Source organism: Phocoena phocoena, chromosome 20 (genome assembly GCF_963924675.1).
Source record: "Phocoena phocoena chromosome 20, mPhoPho1.1, whole genome shotgun sequence".
Lineage (NCBI taxonomy): Eukaryota > Metazoa > Chordata > Mammalia > Artiodactyla > Phocoenidae > Phocoena > Phocoena phocoena.
In genome coordinates this window covers 6,679,800-6,707,454 of record NC_089238.1, presented here as the reverse complement: position 1 = coordinate 6,707,454, position 27,655 = coordinate 6,679,800, and the positions used below count along the sequence as shown (strand labels likewise).

Below are 27,655 nucleotides of genomic sequence, written 5' to 3'. Positions count from 1 at the left end.
AGCAGGCATGCCCACACCCTGACAGCCCCCCTGATGGCTACCCAGGGTTCCGAGCTGATGGCCCCCACCGCCTGACCTCTGCCGTGCTGTGTGTTTCACGATCTCTGTACTGTCTATCTCCCCCATTAGAATGCGAGTTCCCTGAGGGCAGGGATGTTTGTCCTTAGTTACTCCTGTATCCCCAGGCCCTCGAATAGAGCCTGGTGCATGGGAGGTGCTCACTGAGTATTTGGTGAGTGGAGGATGGTAACAACCAAACACCACCAAGCCACGTGCGATGGGCCGCCCATACTTGGGAGACACTAGCTTCCAGGTGAAGGGCCTCCTCTGGAGTCAAATGACCTGGGAGCAACTCTAATCAGCTGTGTGACCTGGGCTGATTACCTAAGCTCTCTGTGCTTTCAGATCATGAGAGCACTTACCTCAGAGCTGCTCTGAGGATGACACAGGGGAGCACTGGGCGCACTGCCCGGCACAGGAAAGTATACAATAAAGGTCAGCCTTGAACAGGTCATTACGGGCAGGCCAACGTGACAGGCGTCCCTTCCTCTGAACGTGAACAAGCAGGAGACCTGATGCAGTGGGGGCGAGGGAAGGGCTCCCCGGGGACTGACGACTAAGCCGAAACCTGAAGGAGGGTGAGATTTGGGGCATGGCATCTGGGTGTGCGTTCGATCAGCATAAATCAAACATAACACATTTCAAACACAACGTATTTTTCAAGGACACAGCTACACCTAAAATTAACTGAGGAGAAGCACTGAGCTTCTTTAACAATGTAAAGTTTAAAAAATAAAGCATTGAGTGAAAGAAAGAAAGAGAATGAAATTTAGAGCACAGTACCATTTATGCAAGTTAAATACATTCATCATATGTTGTTTAAGGACATAGACGTGTCTATACAAACTGATTTGAAAGCAGTAGTCAGAAGCAGTAAAGTTGATGCACGTGTAATGATGGGGTTACAGTGTTGAGTGAAAAAAGCCAGAAACAGGTGAGATTCAGAACAGAATACCATTTATGCAAGTCAAATACACACAGTGCCACCACCGTCATGCAAGTTTAAGGATACAAGTACATTTACGCAAGCATATCGGTAGGACATATATTCAGCAAGTATGTGTGTCCACAGTTGAGAGAAGGAAGCTGGGGGATAATTAAGAGGGGGCAAAATAAAACGAGACAGAGGCTCAACAGGAACCAACAACACAGCATACTGAGAACTGAAAAGTACGACAGACTCAATGCTGTTCACTGGAGAGTTTTTCCTCTTCCCACTCTGCACACTTTGCCTGGATAATCTCTCATCCTCTCCCAGGGCCTCTGCTGACAATTCCTGAGACATTGCTGGGGTCTAAGGCTCCGTTTGGACTTCATTCCTGCACTTCAGATGGGAGAGCCAACCATCTCCTGGATGGCCCCTCCTGGATGACTCCTCTTGGGGCAACTCTCATGCCCCAAGCCTATACCAGAGTTTGAATCCCAACGTGTGGACCTGCAGAGCTTCCCTGTATCTAGCCGTCTACTGTCCTTGGTGCTGAAGACCGAAGCCCCTGTGCTTGCTTCCCTCTGAGCCCAGCTGCCCTCTGTCCTTGGTGCTGAACCGCGCACTCAGCAGCACCTCCCTTGGCACCGAGGTGCCCTCTGTCCTTGGTGCTGAGCATCTAAAACAGAACCAGCAGGACCCGGCGCTTTTACATGCAGAGGTGAAGGAAGCATGTAAAAGAGGCCACTGTTGCCAGATGCCGAGGCAGGGCCCAGGCCAAAATGTTCAGGTTGCCTGTGGGTCCCCGTGAGAGTGAATGACTCATGGTGTCCTGTACACTGTGAGCATTTTCTACAGGCCAGGCTCTGTGCTGAGTGCTGCGTACCTGACTCCCCCGAATCCTTCCACAGCCCCCTGAGGTGGGTGCTAATAGGATCCCACCTGACGGAGGACACTGAGGCTTGTGGAGGTTAAGCTGCTCACCCAACACCCTGCAGCAGTGGGGCTGGAGTCTGACCCCAGGCAGTGTGGCTCCAGATCCCACGCTCCTGTCTGCTGGAATGGACGGTAGAGCAGATTCCCGAGAACTGCAGAGGCCTTGACCCTGCCAGATGCCGCCTCCCCCTCTTTTCTGTTCCCTATTGGGTTCTGAGCTTCAGTCCCCCCTGCAGGGGTGCTGGGCAGTGATGGGCTCTGCTGACCCCCAGACTCACTTCTGTTTCAGCTTCATGATATCCTCGGTGTTGGGAAGGCAGTTCGTCCATGGCAGGGTCCCATAGAGCCACTTCAGCAGACAGTAGCCCAGGGTCTGGAGGTCACTGCGGCGGGAGGGCCCTGGGGAGGGAGGGGAGGAGGTGGCGGCTCAGTCCAGATGTCCTGCTCACTGACACGCCCCCCCCTCCTTTCTCTCACGGATTCAAGCATGGGCTCACACACTCAGCCACCCAAACATACAGGCTCTCATCTGTTCATTCACTTCTCACTCACCTACCCTCAGTCCCTCATGGGTCTCTCGATTACTCATCCACTCCCTCAGCCATCCCTTCATCCCCGCTTTCACTAGCTCACTCCCTCATCTACTTGTCTTTCATTCATGCACCTATTTATTCAATGAGTCCTCAGAGCCCTGTGTGCCAGGCCCCTTCCCACATTCTTAAAACACAGATAAGAGTCTGGTTGGGTCCCAGCCCTTGACAGTCCAGTGGAGAGACAGTTATAGCGTGGGATCATCTGGGTTATAGAAGAGACAGAACAGCGCATGAGGGAACGCGGAACGATGGGCACTGAACTCAGCCTCACTCAGTAAGGGAAGGCAAAGGAGAGAGCAGCATGATTTTTCTTATGCTTCCTAAATCACACGATGTAGACAACACTCCATATAAGCATTCAACAAACAGTGAGAGTTGACTGTGCCAGACCTTTGCCCTTTGGTGCTGGAGGCACAGGTACCATCACTTCCCCGGGGGAGCTTAGTGTAGTGGGAGGGTGCGGGCAGGTACATGGATGGTCATATCAAGGGGTTGGGAAAGGAGAGGCCGAGACCTCCTCAAGGAATCTTCTTCTCAAAGTGTTCTCTTCTCTCCCCATACACCTTCCTTGGATAATTTCATTCCCATCCCTGGGCTTCAACTGACAACTCCTGAGATACTGCTGACATCTGAGTCTCCATCCAGACCTCGCTCCTGTACTGCTGACGTGGACAGCCAACTGCTTACTCAACAGCCCCTCCTAGATGACTCCTGGACAACTCTCACGTTCCAAGTCTACAGAGATCCTGAACGTGAACCTCTGGAGCCACAGGGCTTCCTTGCAGTCAACTGCTCACTGCCCTTGGCGCTGGACTACTGCCCCACGATGACCTCATGTGTGTGGGCGCTATCCATGGTCCTGAATCCCTACTGTGGCTCCCTGGCTCAGCCTGACTCCTGTGTTTGGCCATCTGCTGTCCGTGGCTGTGAAAACCTACAACGGCCCTTGTCCGAGAAGCATGTCTCCATGGTCCTGAATCCCTTCTCTGGCCTCTTACCACATCCCTTGTGCAGGTCCATGCTAATGAACTCAAGGTCCCCCTCATGTGGGCTCCTGCTGCCTTCGTTGTACGCCACGTGTCTGCCACCTGGCGAATAGCGGAAGGTGAAGCCGTAGCCTGCCAGGGTCACCTGTGTGGACGCGGGGAGAAGCCATACAGTTTGAAGGTTAGGAGCTTGGATTCTGGAGTCAGAGATTTCAATCGTGGGTGCAATTTGAAACATAATGCCAAACAGTACACAAGGGTGTGAAAAGAACACAAACCAACTGTCCCCATCACTGCTCAGCCCCCCTAAACCCACTGTCCAGAAGTAACCACTAATATAGATTCTTATGCATTATTTCAAATCATTTTCTTTAAATAATCAGTAAACACATGTGGTACGGGAGGGGGCTCTAGTTTCCCACACATGGATCACACTCTACCTCCTGCTGGACACACAGCTTACTGCACTTCAACAGTGTATTGACTCTAGAGCCAGACAGACCAGGTTCCAATGCCAGCTTGGCCCTTTAGTGGCCATACAACTTTGGACAAATTATGAAACGTCTCTGTGCTTTGATTTCTCCATTTGTAAAATGAAGATATGACAGTCCTCACCTTGCAGGGCCGTTAGGAGGCTTAACTGAGTTTAAAACAAAAAGCCCTTATCTACTAGACACACAAAGTTAGCCACATCAGCTTTTTAATGGCTGCATTTAAAAAAAATTTTAATTAATTAATTAATGTCTGCGTTGGGTCTTCGTTGCGCGTGGGCTTTCTCTCTAGTTGTGGTGAGCGGGGGCTACTCTTCACTGTAGCGCACGGCTTCTCACTGCAGTGGCTTCTCTTGTTGCAGAGCACGGGCTCTAGGCACGCAGGCTCAGTAGTTGTGGCGCACAGGCTTAACTGCTCCACGGCATGTGGGATCTTCCCGGACCAGGGCTCAAACCCGTGTCCCCTGCATTGGCAGGCGGATTCTTAACCACTGCGCCACCAGGGAAGTCCCTAATGGCTGCATCTTATTCTGCCGAATGGAGAGTAGACAACTGTTGGCTTTGTCCGTGTGAGACCTACATCTTTTTCTTCTGGTCACAGTTTGTGATGGTTAAGTTTATGTGTCAGCCTGACTGGGCCACAGGGTACCCAGACATGTAGCCAAAGGTTATTCTGGGTGTGTCTGTGAGGGTGTATCTGGATGAGATGAATATTTAAATCAGTAGGCTGAATAAAACAGACTGCCCTCTCTAGTGTGCTTGGGCCTCACCCAATCAGTTGAATAGAACACAAAGGCTGAGTGAAAGGGAATGAATGCCTCCTGCCTGACCACGTGAGCCGAACATCAGCCTTTTCTTGCCTTTAGATTTGAACAGAAATATTGGCTCTTCTTGGGTCTCGGGCCTGCCAGCTTTCAGACTGGAAATCACACAATCACCTCTTCTAGTTTCCAGGCCTTTGGATCTGACGAGACACATTATCAGCTCTCCCGGTCTCCAGCCTGCCGACTGCAGATCGAGGTCCCTAGATCAGCTTCCATAATTGTTTGGGGCAGCTCCTTATAATAAATCTCTTTCTCTCTCTCCCTTATATATATACGCACACACACACACACACATACACATTCTATTGGTTCTGTCTCTTTAGAGAGCTCTGACTACTATGGTTCCAGGGTTTTTCTCTGGGATCACCCCTCTCCAATTCTCAGTCCATGTGTCTGAGGTGGGGCTCACCTGAACTATTTCCACTGGGGTTGCTAAACTGAGGGGATTTGAGCCTCATTTGCTGGTGGTTATTTTGTCACCACAGGAAAGACAGTTTGCCTGATTATGAGCAATGCAAACACAAGAAGAGCCCAGAAACGGAAGACCCAGCTTCCCAATGACTGGGTCTGAGTTCTTAGATTCAGCCATGCTTGAAGCCAGTGAAGTCCTAGATTTTTCCACTCCATGGAGCAATAAATTGCACTTGGCCCTTTTTAAACTTTTTTTCCTCTTTCGTTTTTGCTTAAGGCATGTTAAATTGGGTTTCTGTCATTAGCAGGAGTAATTAGAATTTACTTTAAAATACTAATTAGTACTCTACTGGGAGTATGTATTTGAGGTTTTCCAATTTTACTGTCACGATCAGTGTTGTCAGGAACATTTTGTACATGTATCTTCGAATATATGGATAAGATACGTTCCTAAAAGTGGACCCAGTAGATCAAAAAACATATGCAGTTGAATTTTGACTGCTATGTTCAAATTACCTTCCAAAAAGGCTGCCCATTTCATACTTCCAATAGTACGTAAAGAATTCCTAGTTCCTTACATCCTTATCAGCAGGAGATATTATTTTTCTTTTTAATTTTGTCCACCCAAAGGGTAAAAATAGTGTATTTTAAGAGTAATTGCTGTGACTATTCGGGAGTTTAAGCATCTTTTCATATACTTAACATGTGGATTTCTTTTTCTACGAACTGCTTTTCCTATCCTTTGTCTATTTTCCTACTAAGTCACTTATCTCTTCTTATTTATTTGAAGGAACTCTTTACACATGATGGATAGCAATTCTTTGTCTGCAATAAGCATTGTGAAATGAACGCAGGTTTTGAGACAGGTGAGATCCTGAGCCCAGAGCGCCCCCAGGATGGAGGAGGGCCTGGCTATTACCTGGCACAAGTCCTCTGGATTCACAAAGATATTCTCAGCTGTCACGTTGCCGTGAACATACTCATTCTCATGGAGGAACTCCAGGGCATCCAGCTGCGGGGAAGAAAGCAAGCGTCTCCGTGAGCAGCAGGCTAACACAAAGAGGCTCTGATGCAAAGCTCCGGAGGGAACCCCCACTGTCGGGCCTGGGGTCACGTGGTGCTGCTTGTGGTGGCGGCGGCGGTGGTCCAAGCCTGACTACTCCTAAGTGAAGCATCAGGAAGCCCACCCTGACAGCACACCTCAGCATGTCTTCTAATTAGGTTTTTGAAAAATTCAGCATTAAAGCTGATATTTGGTTTTCCATTGACCTCTTATGTCTATCTCTTAGCTGATCTCAGGAGGGGAAGAAGCTGGTTACTTATTGACCCCCCGCAAGAAAGAAAACCCAGCACTCATGTACATCAAAGAGGTTTTTTCTCATTTGCCCTAGGGAGCAGAAATACATTTAGCTAAGTAATTTATATTCTGATCTCTAGCTCTGACTTTTCCATTGAGCTCATATATTGAACTGCCCAGGTACTCCTTACATCTTGATTACAACCCAAGCCCCCATCGACTCCAAGGCTCTACTGCCCACCAAGTTCTGCTTGTTCAAACTCTCCATCCCCCCAGCCCAGCTCCTCCTCAGGCCTGGTCCTCTCTGTGCTGACCTCACCCAGCCTCCATCTCACCCCTCCGGCCCATCCCCACACCGCCCACAGGGTCTTTCTACACCCAGAGCTGACCCTGCCCTTCCCCTATTCCCAATCCTCGCGTGGCTCCCCAGCGCCCTCGGGACAGAGTCCCGGTCCCCCAGGTTGGTGTTCAAGGTCCTGCGTGATCTGGTCACTGCTGAGCTCTCCACACCAACCTCAGCTGTTACCTTTCCCCTCTACACGTCACACTCCAGACACTCTGAGCGTAATGACCTTCGGGACTCACCTGATGTGTCACTCCCTTGCCACTTCCATCCCTCCAGCAATTTACACTGGGTCCTCTTATTCTCCATCACTTCTAGTCAAAGCACTTTTCAAAATTTGTGCAACTGTGATTTAATATCATCCTCTCCCACTAGACATAAAAACCATGACTGTGCTGCCCCCCACGGTACTCTCAGCCCCTGGGACAGTGTCTGATTCCCAGCAGGGACCTGATAAATATTTAATGAAATGATGGATGAAGGAAGGAATGAATGAACAAAAGTCTTGTGCTCTCTCTCCCACACCAGCCTTTGCCTAAGCTATATCCTTGGCCTGGAATGTTCTCCCATGCATCTCCACTCCTACTCTACCCAGCACCTTGCTATATCCCACTCTTGACTTAGAAATGACCTCTACCAGGAAGTTCAACTGAACCCCTCAATTTAGGCTGGGACCCTTCCTCCAACTGCTACGGTCTCCTGACAATACTTATCACTCTGTTTTTTTTTTCTGGCCGCGTTGCATGGCATGCAGGATCTTAGTGCCTCAACCAGGGATTGAACCCGTGCCCCCTGCACTGGAAGTGCAGAGTCTTAACCACTGGACCGCCAGGGAAGTCCCACTTATCACTCTGGTTCTAACAGCCTGGTGTTCAGCTGTGTTGGTCACCGTGCTTGCCCCAGTGCCCAGCAGAGGGAGGTGCGGGCTGAACGTGTCAATGAGCAAACAGACGGATAAACTAGGACCCGGGGGGCCATCCTCTGGATGGGAGCCTGCAACTTTCAGGGACTTACCAGCCGGCAGGCCATCTGGAACACAGAGCTCACTGACATCACATGCTTCGGGTAGTCATCCAGGATTGACTGAAGGCTCCTCCCCAGGATGGGGAACACCAAGAACCTGGAAGACATGAGTGTCCCAGCAAGTGGGAGAGATGACCAGGGGAGGGGATGGAATACAAGCCACCAAGGATGGGGTGTGGCTGGGGGCTACCAGATCCCGGTCCTGGGTGAGATGAAGGGTTCGGATTGGTGGGGGACCAGCCTGCCTCAAGGCTGGGGGAAGGAAGGAAGCAACTATCTGGCCAATGGCTCCAGGGTCCCAGCCACGCCTGGGCATGTGACAGGGAGAGAAAGGAAGGGGCCAGTGAGGCGAGTGGCAAGTGAAGTGACTCACCTGTACTTGTTCTGGTGAATGCCAAAACCGACGCAGGTGGGGATGGCCAGCTGGGGGATCGAGTGCAGCTTTTTCCACTTGTTCACTGTGGGAGGCAGGGGCCTGACAGGTTAGGGCCCACCTGGCCCTGCACCCACAACGGACAGCAGCCCGTTCCCAGACCAGAAGCAGAGCGCGCCCGAGCCCAGGCCACACACTGGGTCTCCTGGTTGGTGATGTCGCCTCTGTGGGTGCATGACAGTGAGGGGGGTGACGATAGGGGGTGTGAACATGGGAGAAAGCACTGACAAATCTGGAGTGAGTGGAAGCGGTAAGAGCGACAGCGGAACCTCTGAATTCCCATGTAGAGCTAATGAGATTGGGGAGTGTCTAAACTGGTCAAGGTGTCACTACATGTCCGCCCACCTTCCAGGATCTCAGTTGGATGGTACAGATCCAGCGGTGTGCTGATAAAAGTTTAACAGCTGGTTGTCTGGGGAAAGATAGCCTTGATCTGTCGTGTTTGCTGACTTCTGTGGTGTAAATACTTCCCAGTATGGCCAGTTTCAAGCTACCAATGTGGTATCATGGAAGACTGAGGTGGAAAGAGAGGCAGTAGTGTGCCCTTACATGGTATTTCCACCACACAGATACAGTGAATGTAAATAACCTCAAGAATATAGATAGTAGGGACTTCCCTGGCGGTCCAGTGGTTAGGACTCTGCGCTTCCGCTGCAGGGGGCATGGGTTCAATTCCTGGTCGGGGAACTAATATCCCACATGCCAGGAGGCGTGGCCAAAAAAAAAAAAAAAAAGTCTAGATGATAGAAAATGTAGACAAATAATTAGGAAGGGATGAGCTTTGAGTATTTATTACCCTTGCTCTTAATTTGACTGTAAATTGATAAAATTTATGATGACTGTTTTATTTATTTATTTAAGATGGCTATGACTGAAAGCTTGCAGGGCAATTTTATTATTTTAAAAATGATTTATTTATTTATTTGGCTGTGCTGGGTCTTAGTTGCAGCATGCAGGATCTTCGTTGTGGCATGCGGGATCTAGTTCTCTGACCAGGGACTGAACCCAGGCCCCCTGCATTGGGAGCACGGAGTTTTACCCACTGGACAACCAGGGAAGTCCGATGGCTATGTTTTAATAACTGGCTTGCAGTATTTGTGAAAATTTAATACTTGGTGCTCAAGAGCTGGTATGACAAGCCAGCCTCAGCCCATTGTCCGCTGTCTGTCATCTGGGGCCTGAGGCCCGAGGGGTGATGGGAGCAAACCTGGGCCTTTAATTTAATCCCCACCCTTCCCACACCTTCAGGGAGAAGCCAGTTGTTTTGACCAAGCCGGTACCCCCAACTCTTCCCCCACTTGCCCACTTCCCTGAGGAATACCTTGCAAAGGCTTGGCGGCCCGCTGGAAGAAGTTCTGCTCGTTGAACAAGCGCCCGTCCTTGGCATCCTAGTAGAGGAGGAGAGGGGAAAAGGCTGTCACACTGGAATCTCTTAGGCAAGGGCTCCAAGGTCATCACTGGCCATGGATTACCCCAGGGTAATGCCAGCAATAACCCAGGTTCCCCAAGTCCTACACATCAGAACCAAATTCCCTAGGGTGCTCCATGTGAACATATATCAGAGACTTTGAGTCACTGCCCAGGTTCCTTTTCTTTTACAATAGGATCTACAAGTTTTCCCTAGACACATGCCCTTCAGCTAAAAACTACATTTCCCAGTCTCCCTTGCAGTGAGGAATGCCCACATGACCAAGTTCTGGCCAATGGGGACGTGAGCAGAAGAGACTGGGCAACTTCCAGGTTATGCCCTTAAAGGGCTAGGGCAGGCACTCCCCTTCCTCTTTTCCTCTTCCAATTGGCTGGAATGCAGATGAGATGGTAGGAGGTGGAGCAGCCATCTCAGCCCATGAGATGAACGTTATAGATTGAGGGGCCTGGAGCAACAAGAGAGAAGGAAAGTAAGCCCCTGGTTTATGGAACTGTCATATCAGCCCTGGACCACTGCCCCCAGACTGTTAAATGGAAAAGCAATAAAATATACTTGTTTAAGCCATAACTAACATTGGGTCATTTTTTTCCAAGCAGTCAAACCAAATATTTTAATTAAACACAACTAGTACAGCTGGGTTCTTCAGGGCACAGGGTCAAAAAGAACTGCGTTCAAATCTCAGCTCTGCCATTCACTCATTCTTTCTATAAAGCACCTATTATGTGCCTAGTATTGTTCTGGGCATTGTCAATACAGCAGTGAACAAAGCAATTTTCATAATGGGCATCCCTGGGCAAGCGACGGAGCCTTTATCTCCTCATCTGTTAAATGGGAAACACAGTAACCACCCCACAGGTTTGATTATGAAACTCTTAGCCCAGGGTTGGGCGCAGGACAGGCTCTCAGCAAGCAGGTGCTATCACTCATCTGCGAGCCTGGTTCAGGAGCACTGGCTCTGAACCACTCACACGGCCTCCATCTAGGGCCAAGGGAGGGCACCCAACCCAGCCGTCCCAGGTTTCGGGCGCTTGCCCAGACACACAGCCAGAAAGCATCAGAGCCAGGGCTCATGGGTGGACCCAACTGCGGTTTCTGAGGGGCCCCATGTAGAAGAACCCAAGGCCCAGAGGGAAACGTGCCCCACCCAAGGTCCCACTGCTCCTTGAAGGCCAAGGCTGTGCTCTCCGGCTTGCCCAGCCCACAGAGGGGCTTGGAGGTCAGTGGTGCATTTGCTAAAGCCCCAGGCCATCCCCTCAGTGCCGCTCCCCCCGGGGCCACTCACTAGTTTAAGTGAGAATCTTTCTTTTCGGAGACTTGACTCGCAGGCAAAGGTGGAGTCGGGCTCAGCTGTGGATGGACGAAAGGAGCAAGGTTATCATCTAGAGGGAAGGTCAGGGTCAGCGTCCTCAGAGTAACGAGCAGCAGCTGTGGTTAACGGATTCCCAACAGGGTCAAGCGCATTCTCGACTTTCATGACCTGCTCCTTCCTACTTTCAACAGCTTCTTTCTTTCTCTCTGTTAATACACAGCTGTGCACAAAGGGTAATTAACCATGAGACTGCTCTCCTCGGAAAGGCCTGCGCGCAAGGCTGAACCTCGGCTGGTGTCTGCGAATCAGCTGGGAAGGTTCTAAGATTCCTAACCAATAAAAGGGGCTCCCGGTGCCCAAACCATTACACTGAACACCTGCTTTCCTTCTGCGAGTAGAATTTTGGTGCCTGCCAGGCAGACAGTGCCTGTGGGACCAGCATCCAATAAAAACCCTGGGCACTGAGTCTCTAAAGAGCGTCCCTCTAATGAGCATTTCATGTGTGATGTCCCACCTTGTTATGCATCCCGTGTGACTCCAAGGGGAGGGGACTCTGGAAGCTGGCGCTGGTTCCCCCGGACTTACCCCATGTGCTTTATCCCTTTGCTGACTGTGCTGTATCCTTCTGCTATAATAAATTATGACATGAGTATGACTATAGGCTGAGGCCTGTGGGTCCCCCCAGTGAATCACTGAACCCGGGGGTGGTTCTGGGGCCCCTGACTCAGCAGCTGTATGCATTTGTCTGCATATATGGGTGTGTGGCTGAACCACACCGACTCCGTCTTGTCAGGGTCATCTTAGGCCCACCGTCCTACCCCCTCCCCTTTCTGCATGACAGAGCTCTAGCCTACGCATGAGGAACGCACCCAAGCCAGATAAGTTCCTGATTAACTTTAAGCCTTCCTCTGAAAACTGGAAGAATGACTTTTGCTGACACAGATGGTTCATGGCCCACGAGGAATAATGGTTATGAGTCCCCCCAGGAGAAGGAAAAACCCGGCTCCTGCTGGTGCAGACGTGCCTCCCCCTTAGAAGTCAGATTCTACCTTTAGCTTTGGCCCCTTTAAATCCCCTGTGCCCCTTCTGGCAGCACAGAGAGCAGCTGCAAATGCTTCCAGATCGCTGTCCGCAGGGTCCTACCCATGTGTAAGGTTCCCACAATAAACTTCGTAACTGGACTTTATGGAGCTGTCCACTTCGTTTTCTTCGATCTCAAAGTTCCTTCTCAGCTCAGGGGATACTATTCAATATCCCCGTCTTTGAACAATGCATAAGTACCGTGTGATGGACGCAGATCCCCTTGGAGGAGGACCTGTTCCCCTAGCCCCACGCAACCTGGAGAGGCCACTGCAGCAGCCTTCAGTCCCTCAGGGATGCCCTCAGCTGCAAGTCCCAGGGCGGCCCATAGCCAAAGGCTGATGGAGGGGGATATAAAGGCCCAGCCGTGTTGGCCTAACTCAGAACCACACTGAAGGACCGCTTCTCCTCCAGAGCCCCCATGGGGCCAGCCGAGGCGATCCCTGGGCTGCTCCAGCGCTCTATGTCTCCCCCCTGCCCCACCACTTCCTCCGCCTCCCCTCTGCAGGTGCTGATCCCTGGGGCACTTCCTCATAAACACCTGCACGCTTGCCCCATTCTGCTTAATTACAAACCCTGCAAAGTCTACTGCCCTGTGCTAAGTGTGGGCTTTACGCACACTGTTTCCGCTAATGCTCAGGACAGCCCTAGGAAGGTCTAATACAATGTTATTGTTATTACTATTATGGTGGCTGTCGTTGTTAGCTCCATTTTTTTTTTTTTTTTTTGCAGTACGCGGGCCTCTCACTGTTGTGGCCTCTCCCATTGCGGAGCACAGGCTCCGGACGCGCAGGCTCAACGGCCATGGCTCACGGGCCCAGCCGCTCTGCGACATGTGGGATCTTCCCGGACCGGGGCACGAACCCGTGTCCTCTGCATCAGCAGGCAGACTCTCAACCACTGCACCACCAGGGAAGCCCCCATTTTTTTTTTTAAGAGATCAATGGAAAATTTTATTAGAGCCAAATTTGAGGATTATAACCTGGGAAAAGCATCTCAGAAAGCTCTAAGAACTGTTCCCTGTTAGCTCCACTTGACGGACGAGACGAGAAAGCCGAAGCTTACTGAGGCCAAGTGACACGGGAGGCTTTGTGCCACGTAGATCTGGGCTCAAGCCCAGCTCCTCCCTCAACTCCGTGACTTGGTGTGAGGTGCTAAACCTCTCTGGGCCTCCGCCCCATGTCAGTAAAGTAGGACTAATGAAGCCCACCCCTGAGACTGGATGCAAGGATTCAGAGGGGTCGGTAGGAATAACAACAGTACCAGCTGAGCAGGAATCATAGCCAGCTTCACCCGTTTTTGGTTTTGGCCATGCTGCGTGGCTTGTGGGATCTTAGTTCCCTGACCAGTGACTGAACCTGGGCCCTTGGCAGTGAAAGCATGGAGTCCTAACCACTGGACCGCCAGGGAACAACCCCAGCTTCACCCTTTGTATGAGCTGCTCAATGATGCCCCCACCACAGCCCAGCATCACACTGGGCACTCCGGGAGCACTCAGTGTGTGGCAGCTTTTAAAATATAATCAGCCGAGGGCCCACAGCTGGTAGGTGGCAGAGCGGCACTGGCCTAGGTCTAGCTCACCCCCAGGAGCTCATGAACCGAACCATCGCCATCCATCCCAGCTAGCTCTCTGCATCCTCCTTCCTTTTCTCTCTTCTTTCCCACCCTTCCTAACCATCCAGGCTGGTGTTGTCTGAGACACTGAGCTAAGGGGCAGGGAGGTGACAAAGTTACCTAGAACCCACCCTTGCCTTCAAGAAGCTCCAGCTGGAGCCGGGCAGGAACCAGGGCTTACAGATTTAAGGCCAAAGGTGACCTGAGCCCAGCCTAAAGGAGGGAAATGTGGAAAGATCATGGATCTTGGGGGAGAGAGGCGTCCTTCCCACCTGTGCGGAGGGGGTTTTGGGGGGGATCTTTGAGGGGCATGCTGGAAATGGCCGGGGCACCTCTCAGGCATAAAAACAGTACCTGCCTCAGAGTTACCTCAGGGTCCGAGGAAAAGCACCAGTCAACGAACCACATGCCTGGCACTCGGAAGCAGGCAGAACAGCTGGTAATTGAAATATGCTTTTCCCGCCCTGCTCTGCAGATTATGAAGGGCTTTTCCCCTCCACTCTTCTCACCGGCCCTCCCGCCGACGCCGGGGAGTCAGCTGGGCAATTCCCATTACAGAGAGGAAGCGACAGAGGAGGAAGGGCAGTGGGCTTGGCCGAGGGCCTCAGCAGCGCCGGGCTGTAAACCTGGCTCCAGACCCTGCGACCTGGGAGACCCCTGCTTGATGCAAACCTGATACATGTATGGAAAGTCCCTATGTGTGACAGATGCAGACAGGGGTGTGGCAGGCAGGCAGGTGGGAGCCTCTGATGGCCAACAGACAGGCGACATTGAACTTGGAGCAACAATGCTGCGCTGGGCTCCATCATAACCAGAATAACAACAGGAAGCGTTTATACGGTGCTTTTGCTATTTTCCTGCTCATCGTTCTACTCATTTAACTCTCTCAACGACAACCCCGTGAGGTCGGTGTTATTACACTCTCCATTTTGAAGGTGAGGAAACTGAGGCGCAAGGTAATGACACCCCTCGAGGAAGATCAGACAACGAGCTGCCGGCAGAGGCAGAAGGCTAACTCAACCGGTCTGCCTATGCTTTCCCGCCTCCTCAAACCTGGCTGGGGACTCCGGGCATCCCATGCCCCACCGTCAGCAACACCAGGATCCTGACGCTTCCTGCGCGGGTTTCCAGCCTCCGAGTCTTTGCCTGTGCCGTGCCTCTGCCCGGCCTGCCCTTCTCTGGCCCAACCTTTGTTGTGGGCACAGCTGAAAGGCGCTTAATAAAAGAATAGTGATTCCACCCGACAGTTTCCAGCTGACGGGGTCTCTCTGTCTTTGGAGGGCACGTCTGGGACGGCCTGACTCAGTGGTTCTCAACCGTGGGCGGTTCTGCCCCCCAGTGGGCATCTGGCCATGTCTGGAGACAGTTTTGGTTGTCACGACTGGGAGGGAGGATGGGTAAAGGTCGAGGATGCTGCCAAACACCCTATCGTGCACAGGACGGCCCCCACAATGAATGCCAAGGGTGCCGGGGCTGAGAGTTAACTGTGTACTTAAAACAAGCCCTAAAGGATCCCTGGGTGACCCCTCGAAAAGGGAGGCAACCATTCTCCCAGAGCAGCTGAAACCGAGGACCGGGGGAGGCTCAGGGCAGTCACTGGGAGAAATACGTCGTGTTAAGAGGCTGCAGGTAGAGAGAACCAACGGCGAGTCTTTGTAGGTGTGATTAAATTAAGGGTCCTGTGCTGTGGGACTGTCCGGGATGATCCAGGGGGCCCTAATGTAATCCTACAAGGGTCTTTATAAAGAGGGAGGCAGAGGGAGATTTGACCACGGAAGAGGAGAAGGCGATGTGATGGTAGAAGCAGAGCCTGGGGTGATGTGCTTTGAGGATGGAGGAAGGGGCCACAAGCCGAGGGATGCAGGCGGCCTCTGGGAGCTGAACAGGCAAGGAAACGGATTTGCCTCTGGAGCCTCTTGGAAGGACTAGCCCTACCCATATCTTTTTTTTTTTTAATTTTATTTTTTTGGCCGTGCCGCGCAGCATGCAGGTTCTTAGTTCCCTGACCAGGGATCGAACCCGTGCCCCCTGCAGTGGAAGTGCAGAGTCTTAACCACTGGACCACCAGGGAAGTCCCTTCGCCCATATCTTAACTTTAGCTCCGTGAGACTGATTTCAGTCTTGTGACCTCCACAACTAGAAGAGAATAAATGTGTGCTGTCTTCAGCCACTAAGTTTGTGGTGATTTGTGATGGTGGCCACAGGAAATGAATACAAGCCCCGAACCTCCATCCACAGGGGGGCAGGCCAGGACTTGAATCCCAGTTGCTTCTCAGAAACAATTCTCCACGGCATACCGCAGCTGCAGGGATTTACATGGTTGCCTCGGTGACAGGTCTCCCAAACTGGGCCAGGGAGACCAGGGAGGATGACATTATAATTCAGTGTTTCACAAAGTAAGAGCGTGTGCCAGCTCACAGGGCTGTTATGGGAAGCAGGTGAGCTAACAGACATAGAGAACTTAGCGGGGGTGGGCGCCCAGAGCGGGCTGGAAGCGTCAGCTGCTATAATAATCACAGTTCTGGTTGCTGCTGTTGTTGTACTCTCACTGTTTTCAACTACATTTTGCCGACTGGTGCAAACTGGCAGAAGCCAAAGGCAACCCGTCCTGGGGTAACGACACCCTGAGGCACATCCATACGCAGCCCCCTCCCCACTGTGCCGGAGCCAGCACCCGGGCCTCGCACTGGGCTGGGAAGGCGTCTGGTCAAACAACCCGAGACACAAAAGGTGAAGACACACGGCCCAGAGCATTTCCTTCCTAACTTTCCACTGTGGGTTTCTGATGTGAGGACACAGCTGGTTTTTTTTTCCTTCAGATGCCTCCTGCCTTATTTGTCTTTCTTCTCCCTCTTCCTTCTCGGTCCTCTGGGCCTCTCCCCATCCTTCTCTCTCCCCAGCCTTTCTTGTTGTTGGTTCTGCCCCTCTATCCTTTCTCTTCCTCTCATTCCTTCTCACCCCGATTCCCTCCTCCTCCCTCCCTCCCTCCCTCTCTTGTGGTGTAATGGTTACGAATTACACCTAGGTTCAAATCCCAGCTCTGTCACTTTGAGGCTGTGTGACCTTGGGCGAGTGGCTTCCCCTCTCTGTGCTCCAGCTATAAGATGAAGTAACATGAGTGCCTCCCTCCTAGCGTGGCTGGGAGCATTAAACGGGCCCCAGAACAGCGCCTGGCATGGAGTGAGCGCTCCCTAGTGTCCCTTTATGCTCTCCTCTCTCCCTCCCTCGCCCTCTGTCCCTCCATGACTAATGCTACCTACCTCCGCCTGAGAAGATCCCTTTACCGTTTTCCAAGCTCATTGCCTCTGTCCCTTCTCACCATTTGGGACCAACAGCCCCAGGAGGTGGGCAGGACACCACCTCTCACTTTCCCAACTGGGACATCAAGGCAGAGCTGCTCGCCCAGGCTCACTCAGTGTGCTAGAGCCCAGTCACGACTCCACCTGGGTCCGTTTTTTCTTTTTTTTTGGCCTTACCGCACGGCACGTGGGATCTTACCTCCCTGACCAGGGATCGAACCCAGGTCCTCTGCAGTGGAAGCCACTGGACCACCAGGGAAGTCCCCACCTGGGTCTGTCTCAAATGTGGCTGCCCTGCCCTCCTGCCCAGGCTCTAAGGCAGGATGGCCAACCTGAGGCTCGAAATTGCCGGCACCCGTGTCTGGCCGGCCGGTGCTTCCAAATCAGCGATTTCCTCTCAAAATCCCGATCTCTGGCTTTTCCTGCAAGCTTGGAAGCTCTCTGGAGCCAGATCTCTGTCTAGTCGTTAACACCCCCTGGGCTTCATTTTCCTTATCTAGAAAATGGGGATAATGACCTTGCTGACGTCATGAGGCTGTCACGAGAATTAAACGGGTTAAGAAGTATAAAGCAAACATATGTCCACGTGAAAACCTGTACACGCACGATCACAGCAGCATTATTCATCACGGCCCGAAGTGGACACAGTCCAAACATCCACCAACTGATAAATGGATCAACCAGATGTGATATATACACACCCCGCAATCTTATTCGGCCATAAAACAGAAGGAAGTTCTGACAAAGGCGACAACATGGTTGGACCTTGAAAGCATCGCGCTGAGGGGAAGAAGCCAGACAAAAAAGGCCACAGAGAGCATCGCTCCATTTACCTGAGATGTCCAGAAGAGGCAAATCCAGAGACATAAAGTAGATCAGTGGTTGCCAGGGGCTGGGGGGGGGCGGGGAGGAGGAGGAGAGTAACTGGCAAAGGTACAGGGTTTCCTTTTGGGGTGACAGAAATACTCTGGAACTAGATGGTGGTGACGGATGCGCACCATCGTGAATCTACTAAAACCCACCGAACTGTGGCCTTTAAAATGGTGAATCTTATGTTATATGAATTTTATCTCAATTTAAAGAAGTGCAAAAAACCTCATAAAACCACATAACGTGCTTAGAACAAGGCCTGGTCTGGAGTAAGCGCTCAGTTAATGCTAGGTTGATTAATACTAACATTTCCAGTGCAGTTATTTTTTCCTTCATTGTAACAAGTTGTCTTGCTGCATTTTTCGTTTAACTGTTGTTTTGTTTAACTTTAAAGCCCAGCCCTGCTTCTTCCCATCCCACTGATAAGAAAGCCTGGAGCTCCCTCTTTTGGTGATGGCAGAGATTCAAACCACATGAGGCCCTGCCCCGGGCAGAACCCTCACCCCAGCCCTGCCCCTTAACCACAGTAAAAACTGGGGCTAGGTGCTCTTCCTTGTTCTCACAGAGCTTCTCCCCCCACCAGAGATCTCAATTACGCAAGCAGTAAACCTTTCACATCCTCATCGGTCTCAACATTCAAACCAAATTTGGAGGGAGGGTCCATCCTATCTCTGCAGGACAGACAGACAGTGATCACTGTCCTTATCTTCTGGCCACACGGGGCCTGCACTCCCACGTGACAACAGTAGGTGGCGGTGGAGAAGAGTGTCCTCTTTATCCAGGGCACATGCGCTTTGGTTGGCCACAGTCCCCACCACTCCCAATCGCCTGACTCCCAGCCTCCTGCACTCATTTACTCTACCTTCCCAGCCGCTGTAGGTGCATAGGTTTGCAGTCCCAGCTCTAAGAGAAAGCTGCCTCGAGGCAGGTCTGCAGCTGGGATACGGCTCCATCTCCATTCTCAGAAAGTGGTTCCCTCCCCTTTGCCTTGGCTCCAAGATGGCCCGACCCAGCCCAGCCCAGCCCAGCCCCTGCCCACCTGTGGACAGAGTGTACCTTCATAGAGAATGCCCTGGTCATCCCTGCTCTGGAGGCATCTCAGCTTCCAGTGCCGCCCACTCTTGTCTATCAGCACCGTCCTCTCCGGCAAAGCCTTGAGCGAGGTGGTCACCCGGCTCCGCTTCAGTGCCTGAGGGCTCTGCCTGGTTGTCTGAGGGCTGCTCCGGGAGGTTGGGGATCTGCTCCAGCACCCTGCAGGAGGATGGTGAGAATAAAGAAAAGGCGGCATCTGGGAGAGAAGAGTTGGGTGGGTAATCAGACGGTGCTTATAATACTGTTCATTTATTCATTTGTCCATTCAACAAAAGCTTCCTCGGACCTTTCACAGATCCTGTGTGCTGAAGCTGGGGACCTGGACGTGAGCTGGATCTGGACCCTTCCCTCGGGAGCCTCTAATTTGGTGGGGGAGACTGACCTGGACACAGCTGGTCAGAACTGAGTCTGAGACAGGGCAGTACAGAGGAATATGAGAAAGAGACTGACTGTGCCTGCAAAAGTCAGGGGAGGCTTCATGGAGGAGGGGACATTTGAGTTGGGTCCTATTGGATGAGTAGAAGTTTGCCAGGGAGGAAAAGAAAAACCATTCCAGACATTCAACCCAAAACATCCTAAAACAGGACCTGGTTTTGTGCTGAGCATGAAGAGGGACCAGACATTTGTTAGACTGAGGCCCTGCCTTTGAGGGGCTCCTAGACTGGCAAGACAATGCGGGCGGTGTGGTGAGATAGGGACACGGGAAAAGATATTCCCTGCTTCACTCCTCCCAGCCGCCATCCACCCAAGGCACAGATGGGATGAGGCCGTGGGGCCCAGAGAATAACAAGGGAGAAAGAGGAGACACCGAAGGGCTGTGACTTGAGATCCGAAGACCCGGTAGGAAGGAGATGGGCATATGGTCCTCACCCTTCCCTGCTCACTGGCTGGCACAGGGCATACACAAATGAGTCCACCTGGTCCCTGTCCACGAGGGACTCTCAGTCCAGCAAGCAAGGCAGAAAGGGACATGGAGCCTGGAGGAGACATGAACTCAAATGAGGACATCACTGGCACTGTGGGAGCCCAAAGAGGACAAAGAGAGGCTCTGGAGGGAGATGAGGTGGACTTGATCCAGCCTATGGCATTCAGGAAAGGCTTCCTAGAGATCTGACCCTGAGCGCTGGAAAGAGGAGAGGCCCTAGGGCTGAAGGAACAGACTTAGCCAAGACCAGAAGCTGAAAACCCTAAAAAGTATTTCCAAAAGTGAGTTTTCTGTGTACAGGGTTGTGGTGAGAGCTAAAGGAGGAACCAGACCATGGTCTCAGAGGTCAGGCTGAAGAGCCCAGACAGTGGGGCGATGGGGACGGTAGGGGGCTGTGAGCAGGGAGGGGTGGGGTCACCTCTGGCCATGTCGGGATGGACTGGAGGGGGAGCCTGTGGGCTGGAAGGTGGGGGAGGATCCTGGGAGGAGGGTCCAAGCAGGCGTATGCGATGCCTGAGCAGGGGCACGATGCCTCGAACATTGTCAGATGACCCTCCTTTTCCCCGTACTGAGCATAACTCTCATCTTTGGGTTTCTCACAGGTACTGAAGGTATCTTCAGATTCAGAACTGTCACCTTCTGAGAGAAGGGATGATGGGGGAGAGGAAGCGCAGCTGGGCCATTTCACTTTCTTGGGAGATGTTTCAGAACTGGTGTCCCTCCTTTTCCTTGAGCCTAGAGAAAGGAAGACCGAATGCAGACTGGAGTTACAGAAGTCCTTTCCAGGAACCATTAAACCAGAAACCTGAGGTCATATTCAACACTCTCTTCCCTTTGACCCTCACAGCCAAGTTTTACTACTATCACCTAAATAATCTAAACAAACTCTCCTTTGTTTTAGTTATTCTTTCCTAAGAGAGGCTTAGCCTCTCTTTTATATCCTCAAGCACTTTATCACAGTGTGGTCTCATTTAGGTAATTTCTTCAGATCTGTCTTCCAGTTTACTGTTCTCCTTCAGAGAGTGTCTAGTCTGGAGTTTAAACCATCCAATGAGTTTCTGATTGCCATGATAATATTTATTTTTATCATCAGAGATTTTATTTGGTTCTTTTAAAATCTGCCTAATCAATCCTAACTAGCTTTCGTTCCTTCACTGTACCTTCAATTACTTCTTTTATTTCTGTAAACATAATAAATGTGCTTTGTACATATTCTCGTCTGTTAATTCCAAGGTCTCTGGTCATTGCAGGTCTGATTCTATAGTTTGTGTTTCTCCTGGCAGTGGCTCGTTTCCTGGTATCTTTGTTAATTGGTTGGGAGCTGATGTGCCTGCTGGAAGTCTAAGGTCTGTCTTTAAAAGATGTTCCACAAGAAAAGATTTGCCTCTGCTGGGGCGGAGGGCACCCACCACTCATCACTTTATACTAACTTTTCTGCTTGTATTTTTTGGGGGCCACACAGATCAGTATGAATTCTGGCCCCAAACTGGTTAAGGATGTGAGTTCTTGGTTAGGAGTTCTCAGAGAGGACATTTTTCACTCACAATCAAGGCTGAGACAGACAAATGTCTCCACATATTTGCTCTGTGGAGCAATTTTTTTTACCACTGAAAAGTCCCAGATTTTAGAGGCGGTTTCCAATCTCACCCCTGTGCTGCTCAGGCCCTATGCTTTGTCTCCTGTACTCCATAATGACCAGCACACAGCCCAGGACCAATACCCCCTATAGCATTTGCTCAGCCCTGGGGGTCTGTGTTTTTCTTTCTTTCTTTTCTTTCTTCCTTCCTTTCTTCCTTTTCTTTTTTTCTTTCTTTCTTTCCTCTTTCCTTCCTTCTTTCTTTCCTTTCTCTGTCTCTGTCTCTGTCTCTCTCTCCCTCCCTATCTATCTATTTATTTATTGCCTGCATTGGGTCTTAGTTGTGGCAAGCAGGATCTTTCGTTGCAGCGTGCGGGCTTCTCTCTAGTTGTGACGCATGGGCTCCAGAGCAAGCGGGCTCTCTAGTCGTGCGTGAGGGCTCCAGAGCACATGGGCTCTATCGTTGGGGTGCGTGGGTTTAGTTGCCCCGTGGCATGTGGGATCTTAGTTCCCTGACCAGGGATCGAACCAGCGTCCCCTGCATTGCAAGACGGACTGTTAACCACTAGACCACCAGGGAAGTCCCTGTGTTATCTTATTGCTCACTTAAATGTAATTACCTTACTTTCCTACCATTCGGCCCTATGAATATAAAGATATTCTTTATATTTTATCCAGCATTTTGTGGTGTGCTGAGCCATAAGGGACTTTTCCTTATCATCTAGTCTGCCGTATTACTAAAATCAGAAGTCTTCTTTCAGTTGACACTACCTCAGCCAGCATACTTGGTCTCTGGACTCCTGGAATGGCCTCCTAACTGGTTTCCATGCCTCCAACCTACTTTCCGCACGTAGCATTCAGAGAGGTCTCTTCAAAATGCAAATCATACTGTGTTTCCCATTTGGCGGAAATTCTTCCATGGCTCCTCACCACATCAGTGATTACTAAACTCCTTACCCATGGTCTACAAGGCCCCACGTGTCTGCCCCCAGTACAGCTGTCCTTCTTTACTTCTCCAACATGTATGGCTCTTCCCCATACCATGCCTCGATGCCTGAATTCCTGTTCCGACCCCCTCACCTTGCCCCCAGTCTTCACTTGGCTAACTCTCATCATCCCTAGATCTCGGCTCAAACATTACCCACCCAGGGAGGCCTTTCCTGACCCTCCCAGAAACACATCTCCTTTATGTGTGTTCTGTGGTCCATCCATTGCCCTTCTGTTATCATGCACTCAACTAATAATTGTTTATTCAATGTCTGTTTGCCTTACCAGCCACCAAAATCTCTGAGAGAGCAGAAACCAGGTCCATCTCACCTGTTACTACATCCCTGGGCACAAACACAGCACCTAAGTACACAATAGGCAGTCCAAGTATGTTTGTTGCCTGATGACTGGGTGAATGAACAATGAGTGAGGCCCAAGGCGGGCATTAGGGAAGGCTGGGGTTAAGGACTCAGGCTCTGATGGATGGACCTAGAGATTATCATACTAAATGAAGTAAGTCAGACAGAGAAAAACAAATATCATATAATATCACACATGTGGAATCTAAAAAAAAAATGATACAGGACTTCCCTGGTGGTGCAGTGGTTAAGAATCCACCTGCCAATGCAGGGGACACGGGTTCGAGCCCTGGTCCGGGAAGATCCCACATGCCACGGAGCAACTAAGCCCGTGTGCCACAACTACTGAGCCTGCGCTCTAGAGCCTGCGAGCCACAACTACTGAGCCGTGTGCCACAACTACCGAAGCCTGCACACCTAGAGCCCGAGCTCCACAAGACAAGCCAATGAGAAGCCCGCACACCACAGGAAGAGTAGCCCCCGCTTGCCGCAACTAGAGAAAGCCCGTGTGCAGCAACGAAGACCCAACACAGCCAAAAATAAATAAATAAATTTATATAAAAACACGATACAAATGAACTTATTTACAAAACAGAAACAGACTCACAGTCTTCAAAAACAAACTTATGGTTACCAAAGGGGAAATGTGTCGGGGAGGGATAAATTAGGAGTTTGGGATTAACATACACATCACTATATATAAAATAGATAATCAAAAAGGACCTACTGTACAGCACAGGGAACGCTACTCAATATTCTGTAATAACCTATATGGGAAAAGAATCTGAAAAAGAATGGATATCTATATGTATAACTGAATTACTTTGCTGTACACCTGAAACTAACACAACATTGTAAATCAACTATACTCCAATATAAAATGAGAATGGGAACCAAAACCATACACTAAGGATGAGGAGAAAGACAGGAGGAGCCTGGGTCCCTTACGGCATCATGGGGACACCATCTGTACACTGGACTGTCCCCTCTAGACTTTTTGTTAGAAAGAAAAACAAACCTCATTTGTTTAAACCCTTGAAGTAGTGTTTTCTGTTACTTGCAGCCAAACACACTCCTAAATGATAAAACGAACGTTGCTGAACTTTCTGCCACGTATGCCAACTTCCTTCTGTGGCCTTCAGATAAGCAAATCCACTTCGATTTACCAACGTAGGATCTGTGCTTGGGCTTTCCATTGGCTGGGACCTACTGCTGATATTTCATTCATTCAGTCAACCAATCAGTAAGATTTCTCAGCACCCAACTCTGTATCAGGCACAGTCCTGGATGCTGTGCAAACAACAGAGCTTACAAACCACGAGAAACTCCTATCCTTACAGAGCTTAAAGATGAGGAGCAATATAAATGAGTAAAATAATGTATTTAATACAGTTGATACTTACACGTACTGAAAGGCAAGATAAAGCAGGGGCAGGGGACAGGGGCTGTCACATGTAGGAGGATGCAATTTAATTAGAGGTGTCAGGGAAGGCCTCTCTGAGCAGGCAACAATTGCATAAAGACCTGAAGAAAGTGAGAGAGGGGGTCATGCACCAGATGAGGGAAGAACCACCCAGAGAGAGAGAACAGCAAGTGCAACAGCTTAGAGGTCCAGGGTTAGGAGATGAGCTCTGAGAGACAACAGGGACCTGATCATGTCAGGCTTAACCTGGGAAGGTAGTGAGCAGGGGGAATGACAGGGTCTGACTTCGTTTTAACAGGGTCCATCAGGCTGCCACTTGAAGAGAGCTGCAGGGAACAGAGAAGAAGCAGGAATACCAGGGGAAGAAAGCTTCTACAATATTGGTGAGGTGAGGGTGAGATGGATCAGGGTGGTGGCAGGAAGTGGTCCAATTCAGCATTGAGTTTTTTAAAAAATAAATTTATTTATTTTTGGCTGCATTGGGTCTTCGTTGCTGCTCACAGGCTTTCTCTAGTTGAGGCGAGTGGGGGCTACTCTTCATTGTGATGCATGGGCTTCTCATTGCACTGGCTTCTCTTGTTGCAGAGCACGGGGCTCTAAGGCACAAAGCCTTCAGTAGTTGTGGCACATGGTCTCAGTAGTTGTGGCTTGTGGGCTCTAGAGCGCAGGCTCAGTAGTTGCAGCACACGGGCTTAGTTGCTCCGTGGCATGTGGGATCTTCCCGGACCAGGGATCAAACCTGTGTCCCCTGCATTGGCAGGTGGATTCTTAACCACTGTGCCATCAGGGAAGTCCTTGGCATTGACTTTTAAAGTGAGAGCTGATGAGATCTGCTGGAGGGCTGCAGTCATGGGGTGGGAGAGAAAGAGGACTCGAGGATGACTCCATGGTCTGAGAAACTGAATAAGCTGAACTGCTGTTACCTCGATGGGATAGTCTATGGAAGGGGCAGGTGGGGCGTGGCAGTCATATCAGGAGCTTAGTTCTGGGCATGCGGAGACACTTATGGGACATCCAATAGATGTCAAGCAGGGAGTCTGATATATATGAATGTAGATTTCAGGGGAAGAGTCCAAGCTGGAGACAGAAATGCATGAGCTGTCAACTTCAGAGCCACGAGCCCGATAAAACGCCAAGAAACTCTGTATAGGGAGAGCCTGAGCTCTGGGCTTCTCCGGTATCCATGCAGGGTCAGGCAGACTGCAAAGGTGTCTGTCTTTCCTTCCCAAACGCACACACGCACGCACACACATCACCCCTCCTAAAGGGAGAAGCATAAGGCCCCGGTTCTTACCTTGGGAGGATGACGTAGACGGCTTGACAAAGGTCTGGGACCCCTCGTGCTCCTCTGTAGGCAGAGGTTTTCCGCAGTGGGGGCAGAATTTGAAAGTTGCTTCAACACCTTTGCCACAGTCTGGACAGAAGATCATGCTAGAAAACAGAAGTGGGGTCGGGGGACAGGAAGCTGGAAGGAAACTTAATCCACTGCCGAGTTCCCCATGATGATGAGATTACAGAAAGAAGAAAAGTTATCATACCTGGAATACCCTCTCTCAGAAAGTGGCCACTCCTTTTTTTTTCTTTTTTGGCTGCACTGCACGGCATGTGCGATCTTAGTTCCCTGGCCAGGGATCGAACCTGTGCCCCCCTGCAGTGGAAGTACAGCATCCTAACCACTGGACCGCCAGGGAATTCCCAGAAAGTGGCCACTCGTAAAATGAGTTCTCAGGGACTTCCTGGTGGTCCAGAGGTTAAGACTCTGCACTTCCACTGCAGGGGGCACGGGTCTGATCCCTGGTCAGGGAACTAAGATCCCACGTGCCGCGGCCAAGGGGGGGAACAAAAGTGAGTTCTTGCCCCTTGTCCAGCCTCTAGCCACCTGTCTCTCCCTAATGGCCCAGGGCAGGTACAAAGAAGAACAAATGCAGAGTAAAACTGCAGCACTCACAAAAGATATGAGAATGGCTTGAGGTCAATAAAAGTTCTGCAGAACTGCTCCAATCACGGAAGCATTGAGGGCCTTCAGCTGTAATTGTGATGCTCATTTCTTGAACCATGTTATGGGGAAGGTAGAGACCATTAGTGCTTACCAGATGTCCACATCCTCCCCTTCACTTCCCAGGATCCTCTGCAGTGAGATTGGGGCCACTAGTTTTGGCTACTTCTGGCCAATGGGGTGTGAATGGAAGTTACTTCCCAGCTGAGGCAGTTAAGAGCCCAAGTACCTCCTCTGTCCACCCATCCTCTTCAGGGATGGCCCAGATGGTCCATACTCCAGATGGCATAGGTACAAGATGAAGCAGGGCTGCCTGGTCCATGTTGCAATCTCATGATGGGCAAATAAACTTACATTGTATTAAGCCACTAAGATTTCAGGGTTTACTTGTTACTGCAGCACATCCTACCCTATCCTGACTAACTTAGAGGGGTAACGGGTGTTCACTACATTATCCTCTAAGCCTTGTGTATTTCTGCAATACTTCCTAATACTTTAAAAAATCAAAGGCAAAATCACACATAGAGCCTACAACAAATGAGGATACAGCAGGTGTATTCATTTGCTTGGGCAGCCACAACTCAATACCATGGACTAGGTGGCTTAAACAACAGGAATTTATTTTCTCACAATTTTGGAGGCTAGAAGTCCGGGATCGAGGTATCAGCAAGTTTGGCTTCTTCTGAGGCCTCTCTCCTTGACTTGCAGATGGCTGCCTTCTCACTGTGTCCTCACACGGTTGTCCCTCTGTGTTCTAATCCCCTCTTCTTATTGGATTAGGGCCTATCGTAGTCTGTTTGAGTGGCTATAATAAAATATCACAGACTACTGGGTGGCTTACAATCAACAGAAATTTATTTCTCACAGTTCTGGAGACCGGGATGTCCAAGATCAAGGTGCCACCGTGGCTGGGTTATGGTAAAGGCCCTCTTCTGGGCTACAGACTGACAACTTCACCCTGTGTCCTCACATGGAGCAAGGGGCTGGGGAACTCTCTGGGTCTCTTTTATAAGGGCACTAATCCCATTCATGAGAGCTCCACCCTTACGACCTACCCACCTCCCAAAGGCCCCACCTCCTAATACCGTCACATTGGGCATTTCATTTCAACATATGAATTTTGCGGGGGGGACACAAATGTTCAGACCACAGCAGGCCCACCCTAAAGACCTCGCTTTAATTACCTCTTTAAAGGCCCTATCTCCAAATACAGATGCATTCTGAGATACTCAGGGTTAGAGTTTCCTAAAAATATGAATTTTTGCGGGATACAACTTAGCCCATAAGAGCAGGATGAAACTAGTTCATAAATGAAGCAGAGAAACTCAACAGGGATGACAGTGCAATAGGCATTTCCAATGAATATATTTTAAA

The 27,655-nt window shown here is 50.5% G+C and overlaps 1 protein-coding gene across 1 annotated transcript in view; it reads right to left on the bottom strand.

Moving 5' to 3' along the window:
• Positions 1-25,715, bottom strand: part of VRK3 (VRK serine/threonine kinase 3) — a 35,240-nt gene extending 9,525 nt beyond the window's left edge. Inside the window, exons 1-10 of the mRNA XM_065898266.1 lie at positions 25,580-25,715; positions 20,480-20,675; positions 18,980-19,161; positions 11,034-11,098; positions 9,644-9,710; positions 8,263-8,347; positions 7,881-7,986; positions 6,146-6,238; positions 3,513-3,645; positions 2,200-2,320 (exon numbers count right to left, since the gene is read on the bottom strand). Of these exons, the coding sequence (XP_065754338.1) occupies positions 2,200-2,320; positions 3,513-3,645; positions 6,146-6,238; positions 7,881-7,986; positions 8,263-8,347; positions 9,644-9,710; positions 11,034-11,098; positions 18,980-19,161; positions 20,480-20,675; positions 25,580-25,715 (1,184 nt within the window). The remainder of the gene's footprint in view (positions 1-2,199; positions 2,321-3,512; positions 3,646-6,145; positions 6,239-7,880; positions 7,987-8,262; positions 8,348-9,643; positions 9,711-11,033; positions 11,099-18,979; positions 19,162-20,479; positions 20,676-25,579) is intronic.
• Between the last annotated feature and the right edge of the window lie 1,940 nt (positions 25,716-27,655).